Raw genomic sequence first — 12,032 nt, forward strand, 5'->3', positions numbered from 1 at the left:
AGTGTTCTAGAACACCATCATGATATAAACTAGCCAGCACATTCACCTTTTCTACACCAAGAATTCCACAACAGACTATTGACCAATTCTTCTTCTGAGAAGAATATAGTTCTGGTTTTATTATTAATATTGATGAACAAAAGGGATTTACTAATTAAAAACTTTCAACTTTCATGATGTTGCTAGAATGCATGTATTCTGATAAATTTAGGCATCTATGAATGTAAATAGAATGGGTGATGATGATTATTACAGATACTTATCCAAATTTGTCGATCCATAATTTACAGCATACTATCCTATAAGCCAATCATAGGTACAACTCTAGTTAGTATTGACTGATTTAGATAAGAAAAAGGGTAGGAATAGGTATTATGGTCATATTCGCACAAAAAGCATCATTTACCTTTGGTGGAGAAACAAATCGAACACATTCCAGCCATACGGTTATAAAGTGCTGCCCACATATTGCACATGTTTTTCCCTGAGAGATCATGCTCCTGACTTGTGGGTACCGTTCTATGCCATCCATTAGGAAAGGGTTATTTTCTGCTAGCTGATTCATTACAAATCTTGATGTTATTTCCTAAATTGAAAAAAAAATACAGTTCCGCAGATTGTTTTCAAAACTATTTTACATTACATTGATTTCTACTTCACTGGATAAAATGTATGGTTTATTATCTAGATTCTGTTAAATTAAGATTCTGCAGTGTATGTAATGAATTGTGTTGTAAATGACTGGCATTGCAAATAAGTTTGGTTTTCATCAATATAAGAATAATAAGTTTCTTACCTTGTCATATTTCTACATCTCTTACAAGTCATAATACATTTGCATTACACATTTTATAAAGTTAGACATAGTTTAGGTTTAAATCTGGCACCTCTCATTACAATAAGCAAAGACTGTACAAACATTCAGACTGGATTCAAAAATGAATTTTGTCATATTCGCTAAGGTCTAAATCCTAACTACTTAAACTGTGGTTCACAGAATGCATCACATGGGAGCTTATTAGATATGCGGAATGTCAGACACACTCCAGACCTACTGAATCAAAATCTGCAATTTAACTGGTTCCTCAGGTAATCTATATGCATATTGAAATTTGAGAAGCACTGGCCTAAATTCCTTGCTGCATTGAGAACCTGAATAGTGCCATCAAAAAAGCAATGATTTATATGAACCAAATATCTGAATTTAATCTTAGTTAAACCTATCTACCTAGATATGTTCAGAAAATTGACTTGCAATAATAGTAATAAAATACTAAATAATAAAGGGAAGAAGAAAATGGAAGTTGCCTTTCACTAGGGCTATTATCATCTTAATAAAAATATATTACATAGTGCATAAAATTAAATCTTCACTGACCAAGCAAAGAAAATAAATAAACATTTGCCTGAATCCATTAAATTTTCTCCAGTTTGTGTCAGTAGCATGGAAGTTCTGTATAAATGTTACAAAAACACTGCTTGAAATTTCAATCATGTTTGGGGATGATTTATTTGGTACATTTTTTCCTGACATAAGTGAAAGATTTCCCAGTAGTACTGAAATAGTCCACATAAAGCTCTGATAGGAATTTTTGAAAATACATATATACACACATAATCTTTCACACATTCACCCCAATTAAATTCTTTAAAAACTGAAAACATAACAGCAAAATCTTATAAATTGCTGTGCCCATTTCCTATTACCCTATCCCTCCCAATTAACAAGCACCCGAGAAAGCTGCCTTTATACAGTAAACAGCTCTGAGCATGGATTCTTTATTTGTCTGATCCTTCAACAGCACAAACTCCTACCCACTTAAGCTCATTCTCCTGGGTGGTTGCATGACTGAGGTCATGCTTTCACACTAATATTACCAGGGTGCTTAAATCAGATGTTTATTATCACCCTTTCTCCAACTACTTAAGCAGAGCATAGCTTGTGATTCTTAAAGAAATACTGATTTTATAGGTAGGCTTTTAGTTACATGAATTCAATGGCCAAGTCTTACTGTAAAGCTGTAGAAAACTCATGGACAAGGATTCACTACTGAAAATAGCAGATGATAGAAGCATTTGCTGAAATACAAAGGACCTAAAAATAGGTTCATATAGATCACTTTTTCCATTTATGATTTCTGGACCCAAACATGTTTGTTGCAATCAGTATATCTGACCGCTCTTACATCACCTATTATTTATATTTTTCTTTTACTTGTTGCCAATGTGTTACTTTGGAAGGATAACATACACCATTAAAATACAACGTTATTACTTGGAAATATGAGTATATATAAAATAAAATACTATTGGCATGACCAATGGTATCTTTTAGGACATCTCTTAGAGATGCATTTAATGCAATTTTCTTTTATAGACCAAAATGGTCTATAAAAATATTTCAAAATACTCAAATTGCTCCTTTTAGATAGCTTATATGCTATTTTCTTAGAATATTTGGAAGTTAATTATAATTCATCACAAATGAAATTAATTTTATATGTCCTATTTTTCCCTACATATTTTTGAGTTATTAAATTATACACATAAAATTATATAATATGAAAAATATAAAATGTAAAAACAAATATGAATCCTCAGGAGTGATGCATTTTGGAACTACTGTATAATCAGGTGTATGATGTGTATAATAAGCACTAAAACATAGCATCAAGAGCAAAAATTCAAAGTCAGAGTCAAATACAAACATAGATGTAAATTCTGGCTCTATGACTTATCTGCTGTGTGATCACATTTGGGTGAACCCTTAAGTTCCCTGATCTTGAATACCTCATCTGTAAAATTGGGATCCTTTCCAATACTATCACATAGAGTTTAGAGAATTAAATTACATAAAAATGGTAAACCATTTAGCCTGGCACCTACTAATGCAGTATATTCTGGCTAATTTTTCTATAATATAGTTATTAGCATTAAATTTTACTTCATAAATCTCTGAGGTGAGGTAAAGTTTTTAAAATCTTTACCAAGGCATAACCCATATCATAGTTCCTGGAATTCTTTGACACAGCAAGTAGTTTAATCAGTAACATTGACTAATTGCCCAGTAGAAATAACTCTTACTTTAAGTACAAATCAATTTAAGTCACTTTTCTGAGAAAAATTCCAGAGATACTCTTAAAACTACCCAAAGCATTTACATATTACAGGCAAAAATACCAACTTCCACTGATGTATTGTAAAAATTAACGTTTGTGCTCCTGGACCCAATAGTTCTGAAAATTAGAACAATTTCTCTCTCATTCACAGCCCTCACAGACAAGGTTCTTGTCCTCGAAGGCTCTCTGTAAGACAGCTACCAGATTGGGTTAACTGCTAATTCAGCCTCCTCCACAAACCAGAACCTCCTCCAACCCAGGACGACCCTGTCTCTATTTCTCTCAGCTCCCTATATCCCCTTTCTGAACCAATATTGCAGCTGGGACTCTGGAACCCAACCACTTAAGTTGGCATCATTGTTCCAACATTTAGTAGCTCTGTGACCTCACATAAGTTATTTGACTTCCCTGGATCTCCGTTACTTTATCTATTAAAAAGTGGTCAATAATGATACCTATCTTTTTAGGGTTAGTAGAGGACTAAATTAGTTTATTCCTGTGTAAGTGCTTAGAACAGTACCTTGTCCATAATAAGCATAAAATAAGTGTTAGCCACTATTATTATACAAAATGACTGATGAAAGGAGAAAAAATAAGTTATAAAGGAGTAAAATATTAAATACAACAGTTACTCAAATCATTTAAAACTCAATTTCAAATGAGATGTTTTTCTGTTACAGAAGAGTAGGAAATAATGCTGTTTGTGAAAATATTCTGTGAAAGGGAATCTGAAAAAAGTAAATCAAACTATACAAGATGTCAGTTCTTTGGGGCAGCAGTTACATTTTTAGGGATAATATGCACAGGAACTAGAAATTTACTATGAGAATGGTCACTATCACTTTGCGTTTTGTTGTTGTTGCTTTTTGACTGTGGGGGGGTTTTGGAGACAGGCTCTTTCTCTGTTGCCCAGGCTGGAGTGGAGTAGCAGGAACCCGACTCATTGCAGACTCAACCTACTGGGCTCAATGGATCCTCTCATCTCAGCCTCCTGAGTAGTTGAGACCACAGGCACACACCGCCATGCCTGGCTAAGGTTTTTAAAATTTTGTAGAGATGGGGTCTCACTCTGTTGGCCAGGCTGGTCTCAAACTCCTGGGCTCAAGCAATCCTCCTGCCATGAGCTCTCAAAGTGCTGGGGCTTCAGGCATGAGACACTGTGCCCAGCCTTGTATCTTTGTTTATAAAGGCCAAAAGGCCAGAATATTATTAATAACTTAAACATCCAACGGTGGGGAAATAAAAATATTATGATATTATCATATACAGAATACGATGTATTTATCAAAAAAGATGTCATGGTCTGGTTTTATTTTGTTTTGTTGTACTGATTGGAAAGCTATTCACAATAACTGAGTGGAAAAACAACTCTATATAGTGTATAGAGTTTGAACTCATCTTTATCTTTAATTACAAAAATATTCTGAAAGCATAAAAAATTCTAAAAGAATAAATGTCATAGAGAAGAGTACTAATTTGATTTCTTAGTTTTGTTTTGTTTTGTTTTGTTTTTGTTTTTTTTTTTTTTAGACAGAATCTCGCTCTGTTGCTGAGGCTGGCGTGCAGTGGCGCGATCTCGGGTTCACGCCATTCTCCTGCCTCGGCCTCCCGACTAGCTGGGACTACAGGCGCCTGCCACCGTGCCCGGCTAATTTTTCTGTATTTTTAGTACAGACAGGGTTTCACCATGTTAGCCAGGATGCCTTGATCTCCTGACCTGGTGATCCACCCGCCTCAGCCTCCCAAAGTGCTGGGATTATAGGTGTGAGCCACCGTGCCCAGCCTGATTTCTTAGTATTTTTATTAACTTCTATTGGCTTTTTTCCCCTCAATGTCTCTAAAGGAGCTTGTATTACTTTTGTAATAAGAGACTTTTTAAAAGTCAGTATAAGAAATTTTGATTTTCTTCATTGCTCATCTGTATTTTATTGTTTTTCTAATAAACAGGTATTATTCATACGATAATTTAATTTTAAGAAAAAGTAAGCCACTGGACAAGATTGGTTGTTTCCTGCAGCCAGGAAAGTTGATCCCATGCAAATCCTAAAAGTCTTAATGACAATCCTGCACATTAGCTACAGATCCAAATGGATCTCAGAAATCTAAATTCATGATGGAGAATCACAGTCAAATGTGAAAGGATCTATGTTCTCTGACTTGGCTATTACAAAGAGTCCTCTAATATGCTTTCCTGTTCCTTCTTTTAATACCATTAACTTGTTTTGCTGAAGTGAACATAGTTTCTGGATCATATTCATTCATCCACTAGGGATAGAGACAAGTAAAAAGGGAGGGAAAGAGGTAAAGACTCCACTAAGAACAAATCAATACATCTTTAAATAACACTGAAAAAGCTAAAGTGAAAATAAATTTCTCTCTTTTATTCATCCTACAAAATATTTCCATTTATCTGAATTACGTCACTCTGGGAATCAGAGTGACCTAGGATTTCACTGGATTCTATAAGCAAGTCAAAAAGATTATGTATAGGATCCACATTGCCAATGGACTGGGATTACATTAATCATTTGCTGGCTTGGCAAGAATGTTTTAAAAGAAAACGCTTTAAAATTTAAATTGTGGCTTTAGTTTGAAGACTTAAGTGAAAGAGGTAAGCCTTTACCTGTAGACTCCAGACGTTCTCCCGTTGTGTAGAAATCACTGGCTGCTTCAGGAACAGTGGGTTTCCCTCACAGTAGAATTCCCTCAGCTTTAGATCCTGAAACTTTTCAAACAAAATAAAAACCTTATTGCACAACAAAATAATGAAACTACCTCTAAAGCTACATCTTTAATATAATTAAACTGAAATTACTTTATTTAGGACTAAAACTCCACAGTAAATACTAATGTGGATTTAAGTCGTAAATAAAGTAATTTAGGGGCACCCTGGGGTATACTCTACTTATCAGAAGCATAGGAATTTTAATAGTGTCATGAATGGCCATGACCTTAGGGGTCACTGGTCATATCCCCATCCTGAACAATTGAGAAAACTTGTTTAGGGTTATAGAATTGGTTAGCAATAGAACAAGCATTAATAAATTGAGTGCTGGGAACATTTTGCAAATATATTTATCAGAAAACCAAGCATAACAAAAAATAACATCCTAACAGACACCAACCTCTAGATCTCAAAGACTGCCTTATGATCCATTTGTTAAATGAGGAAAGTAAAAGAAATATAAGAACATCAAAATGTTCACATTATAACTTATTAGGGACCTTGAAAATACTACTAAAAATACAAAAATTAGCCAGGTGTGGTTGTGCATGCCCATAATCCCAGCTACTCGGGAATCGAGGCAGGAGAATCCTTTGAACCCAGAGGCGGAGGTTGCACTGAGCCGAGATTGTGCCACTGCACTCTAGCCTGGGCGACAGAGTGAGATTCTGTCTCACAAAAAAACAAAAACAAAAACAAACAAACAAAAACAGAAGATGGAAGATATACAGTTCACAAGGATATTTAAACTTCTATGGAGAAAGTCTAAATCCAATTGCACTCTACAACTTCAGTAGAAAAAGAAAAGATTAAGAAGAGAATAAGAAGAGACAAGACAATGTCTTATTCTCTTACAGAATATTTTGTCTTGCCTCCCAAAAACTCATGTAGCTTTCACAGTTAACCTAATTTAGGGAGTTATTTCTCTGAACCTAAATTTCAGCTGTAAAATGGGGACATATGACCTATCTTAAGTAGCATGCTGGTAAACCAAGTCCTTGAAATGAAGAAATAAAAAGCCTTAATTTGCAGTGAGTGTTGACCGCACAGTGTAAATCGTCCTGCTATAGCTGATTCACTGAACACAGAGTTTGGGAAGGGATGTGCAAAATTAGCTCTTGCAAGCCTTGGTGAGGTGGCTCCACACCGCTGCATCTCACAACATTTATAGGGAATTTAGAGATATTTCCATAATTTGAGCCCAGAATTTGAAACATAGCAAGCATGCAACAAATTAAAAACAACTGATTTTAAATATCTGGGATATCACATCATTAGGTTTCAAAAGTACAGGAAAGTTTACACAACACAGGCAGATGTTTAAATAAAATACAAAGCTCAAGTCTATGTTGGTATCACCTTGAGTCCTGGTCTCAAAACAGACATTCTAACTTTCTTAATTCAGTTTCCTATGTTAACCATCTCAAGGGCACAACCTAGAGAGTTGAACCCAATGGCAGTTCTAAGTCAGTACTTAGTGTGCTGAAATGAGAAGGGTTATTCCTTGTGCTTCATTCTATATAACCACCATTCTTCCCTCTTTTGTCCTAAAGGATATCATTCCATAATTTATACTAAACTCCAAGTCCTCTAAGAAAAAAACCAATACAGAGAGATTAATGTAGAGGAGAAAGAAGGAATAAGTAAAACAGAACTGAGCAGGTGAAGGACACAGAATGATCTTAGAATATTAATATATTTTAATTATCTTGTCCTTTGTGACCAGAGGAAAAGGCATTTAAGTGAACCCCTGGATAAGTTTGAAGACACTGGATGGTTGAAGGAATCAGACATAGTCCTTTCAACTGTTTGAAGCAGAGAATAAGATCATATGTCAGTTGAGTTTGGAAGCAGGGTATCAGCGTGAATGGAGACAGGAAGAAAGCAGTGAAGGTTTGAAATGTCCCACAGTTTTCAGTAAAGGAACCTGGACAGAACCACATAAATACATTATACAGAAGTGCTGAGGGAACCAGTATAATCTACACATTAGTGGTGGTCCCTGTCTGCACAATTATGTGCTTCCCTTTAGCATTCAGCTTCCCAGATCCAACATAAGAGTTTGCAGCATAAGTATGTCAGAAAGTAGAAGAATGAGCAAGTTGTGTGTACTAAATATTAAAGGGCAGGACTGCTCCTTTCAGTCCAGACTGGTTACAGAAAGGAATAAAAATATCAGCTCTGATGGACTAGGAGAAAAGAAGATGTGGCAAGACATGAAGTCTCAATGACTTTGACTTAATGACTCATTGAGTGACTTCATGTCATTGAGTCATTAAGTAAAAGATATGGATATAAAGCAATATAGCTTGAACATAGAAGGAATCAGTGGTCAAATTGCCATTACCAGACCTTAATTCTTCAAATTTAGAGCATGTGAAGGTGACGTCAAGATCTACATTTGACTGTAGATATGGTTTGCTGAAGTGAAGGCTGAGGAAGCTCCTTAAAATGAAGGATTCAAGGAACTTTGAGGCTAAGATGTCTGTGTCAACTGCCTTCTTGAGTAATGGTCTCAAATATATGGCTGTCCAATGGACCTCTCCAGCTGGAAGTTCCATAGGCACCTAAAGTTCTAAATTCTAAGCCTAAACTCATGTTTCCCCCCAAATTATGCTTTTCCCTTTTTCTCCTCACCCACTTTGAGTCTCTCACCATGTCCTGTCAATTCTACCTTCTTAAGGAAAAAGAAGGCCTTCTTCTCCAGACTTGGAAACCTCTATTTACACCTTCCATCCCATCCACCTCCTCACCACCCCCACACAATCTTCTCCTACTCCTGGCCCGACCCACTACCCACCCCACCTTCATTGGAGGCCTTTGTCTTATGTGAGTTATTGCAATGGTACTTGAATTCATCTCAGTGCAAACTTTTGCAGAAGAAATGGTTTTCTGAAAGGAAAATTTGGTCATATAACCAACCTTGCTTAAAACCTTTCAAGGTTCTCTTTTGTCCATAGGATAAATTCAAAGCCCTCATATGTCATACTTGGCTCTCCTTGGCTGACTCTCTAATGATATATCCGAATAAGCACTATCTTTACCCTTTTAAGCTTTCAGAGGTACTTAGAGATCTCATGACAGGCCTGTGTCTTATCTCACAGTTATGACTCATGCCATACCCTTTTAACTCATCCTACACCTGGATCATCTCTTCAAAACTAAAATGTCACCCCTCTAAGCTTCTCCAACCTCTATCAAATGTTTCCTTGTCTCCTCATTGGGCCTGGTATATAAATGAATCATATTACCTATAAATACTCTGAGACAATCATTGTTGAAAATCTGTCTTCATCTATCAGGCTTTGGTCTCTTTAAAAACTATGACTTATGTGACTAATGCAAGCTCAAAATTCAATGCCTAGTACAGAGCTGATGTTCAATAAATGATTTATGAATAAACAAATATCTTCTCAGAAACCCCAGACACATTCGCTTCTCCCTGCACACTCAAGATTTGCGAAAGCCTTCTTCTCCAGACTTGGTAAATTTTTACAATTGTTCCCACAAAGCCCCAGGCCTCAGGAAGAATATATAAATTTAGCAAGTCCTTCTGTTGCTTCAGACTAGCCCAAAGTAATGAGGGAGATCAGAAGGGGGCTAGATTAGCAGGAGCATTTATAAAGTAAACTGGGGGCGAGGGAGGAAGCTGAGATTTCACATGGACTCAAAAATAGAACAAATAAGTACAGTATGACAAATTCCTGTGCACTCTTCAAAGCATCTCAAAATTCACAGGGTTACTCTTTAATGACAACTGGGATTCCTAAATAGGCTTAAGGTCGAGTTTCGGGGAAGGAGGATAAGATTCAAGTGTGGGGGCTAAGGCATCCAAAACTTAGATTTAATTAATAACTCTAAGAAAGGATATGAATACTATTTGTGACCAATGGGAAATTCAAAAAACCGTATGATAAATTTGATATCTAATCAGAATTGTAGAGCAATTAGCCTGATGATATCATCTGAACATAAGAAAGCCAAAAAATCTGTACTGGGAACCCTTCTCTCACACACCCTGCATGAAAAGGAGGGAAAATAGTCAGAAAGTTACCTAGAGTCATAATCCTTCAGTATCTGCTGAATACTTGTCCCAAGAGAAGATCCTTAGAGGGAGTTGAAGAGAAAAGGCTAAGAGCCAAGCCTGGGGGGAAACAGATAACTAAACTCTCAGGCTATAACACACACACACACACACACACACACACACACACACACACACACAGACAGAGAGAGAGACAGAGAGAGAGAGAGACAGAGAGAGAGAGACAGAGAGAGAGAGAGAGAGAGAGAGAGAGAGATGCTGAGACCTTCCTCATTCTAGTTAGGGAGAAGCAGTTGAAGGCCCCCAAGTCCAGGCCCTGCCCCACCCAGTACCCTGGGCCTTAAAGCCGAAGGGAGAGTCCTCTTCAGGCTTTTCCATTTAAACATCAGCATAGAAATAACTGATCTGGGAGGGCTTATTTGTGTCACCGCATAGTCCCCACCTCATGCCTACTTTAGACCCCATTTCTGCCCTTGAACTACCTGAGAACCAGTAGCCCGAAGAGGCCTCTACTTCCACCCTGCCTGTGTGTGCCAACCCTAACCATGCAATTGCTTTACAATGCAAATCACACCGCTTCACTCCCCCACTTACAACCACCCAGTGGTTTCTCATCTCACTCAAAATGAAATGCACACTCCTCACCCTGGCTTACAGGACTTGGTTATGATTTGGATTCTGCACTGTCTCTTCAGCCTCATCTCCCAGTACTTGCTCTCTCACTCTTTCTCCACTTCTCTCTGTCTCTTTCCACTGTGGTAACATTGGCTTTCTTCCCAAGCATTCTCCACCTTGGGACCTTTGCATTTCCCTTTCTTGGAACAATTTGGTATCAGTTTTGTCCGTATCATAAAACATCACAACAAAATGGAGTAAGATCTTTAGTGGTTTGAGAAGGGACATGCTTATGACCCAAAGATTCAATAACCAGAAAGTTTTCTTTGTTGTTCCAAAGCAACATGAAGACCTTCTCATATGTGTGTGAGATATGCACCTTAACCGAAGAAAATTACTCATGACACAGCAGCTGAAAGACGGTAAGAAAGAAAGAAGAATTTGAAGGATACATTCTTTTAGCCTGTCAAAACACAAAGAATAAAAATTAGAACAGCCACTGCCCCCACGCAAATAAGATTGGGGAATCTGGAAACAAATTAGCAATGTCATTTAAAAGGCTGAAAGTTATTCTTACTCTTTGAGTAATTCTTATAGGAATTTCTCCAAAAGAAACATTTAAAAGAGACAAATGTTTGTGCATAAAAGATATTTCTCAGAATTATTTAAATTGTGTGGGGGGGATGGGCAGGTGGGGTTTTACTCCGTCACCCAGGCTGAAGTGCAGTGGTATGATCTCAGCTCACTGCAGCCTCTACTTCCTGGGCTCAAGCTATTCTCCCACCTCAGTCTCCCAAGTAGCTGGGACTACAGGCACGTGCCACCCTACCCAGCTAATTTTTGGTATTTTTGGCAGACACGGGGTTTCACCATATTGCCCAGGTCTCAAACTCCTGAGCTCAAGCGATTCATCCAATTCGACCTCTGAAAGTGCTGAGGTTACAGGTGTGAGCCACGTGCCAAGCCTAATTTTTTTTTTTTTTTAAAAAAACCCTTTTCTATGTTAAAAAAAAAAAAGAATGGTAAATTATGTTATCATATGCCTGAATCCTCTGACATTTAACCTTCTCATTTCACATATCTTACAAAACCTTTCCAGGTCATTCTTGCCACCAGGCTTCCTCGCCTCTGTGGTGCTGTTGGCAGAGTTACACCTCAGGGCAGACAAGAATCGCCATAAATTCATCATCACCAACTTCAAGTATACCCTCAGTGGTTGCCAACAATTCCAATCTAGTTAACATGCTCTTCTAACTAAATATTCCTTGCTAACTCATAATTATTTGCCCAGCCATAAAATAGTGCTCCCCAGAGCCCACTACATTCTCTTTTCACTTTATCTTCTTCTTTTTTTTTTACCCATATTCATCAAATTGATTAAATCTCTATGGCAAAAACTCTGGTTCCACACCCAATAGGCAACTACATACTCAAAATATTCACATGTCAAACTCACTATTTCCAAGATTGAACTCATGATCCGCCCTCCTAAATTTTGGTCTTTGGTCTTCTTATAGTATTGTCTATC

General features: G+C 37.2%; 2 protein-coding genes across 3 annotated transcripts in view; one reads left to right on the forward strand and one right to left on the reverse strand.

The window, feature by feature from the left end:
* The window catches only part of PIP4P2 (phosphatidylinositol-4,5-bisphosphate 4-phosphatase 2), a 724,054-nt gene that overhangs the window by 515,051 nt on the left and 196,971 nt on the right, over positions 1–12,032 (forward strand). The window lies entirely within an intron of this gene.
* The window catches only part of LRRC69 (leucine rich repeat containing 69), a 137,359-nt gene that overhangs the window by 20,002 nt on the left and 105,325 nt on the right, over positions 1–12,032 (reverse strand). For both annotated transcript variants that reach the window (XM_050802630.1, XM_050802632.1), the window contains 2 exons: positions 5,743–5,844; positions 407–586 (listed from right to left, as the gene is read on the reverse strand). In XM_050802630.1, the coding sequence (XP_050658587.1) occupies positions 407–586; positions 5,743–5,844 (282 nt within the window). The remainder of the gene's footprint in view (positions 1–406; positions 587–5,742; positions 5,845–12,032) is intronic.

Source organism: Macaca thibetana, chromosome 8, assembly GCF_024542745.1.
Source record: "Macaca thibetana thibetana isolate TM-01 chromosome 8, ASM2454274v1, whole genome shotgun sequence".
Classification (NCBI taxonomy): Eukaryota; Metazoa; Chordata; class Mammalia; order Primates; family Cercopithecidae; genus Macaca; species Macaca thibetana.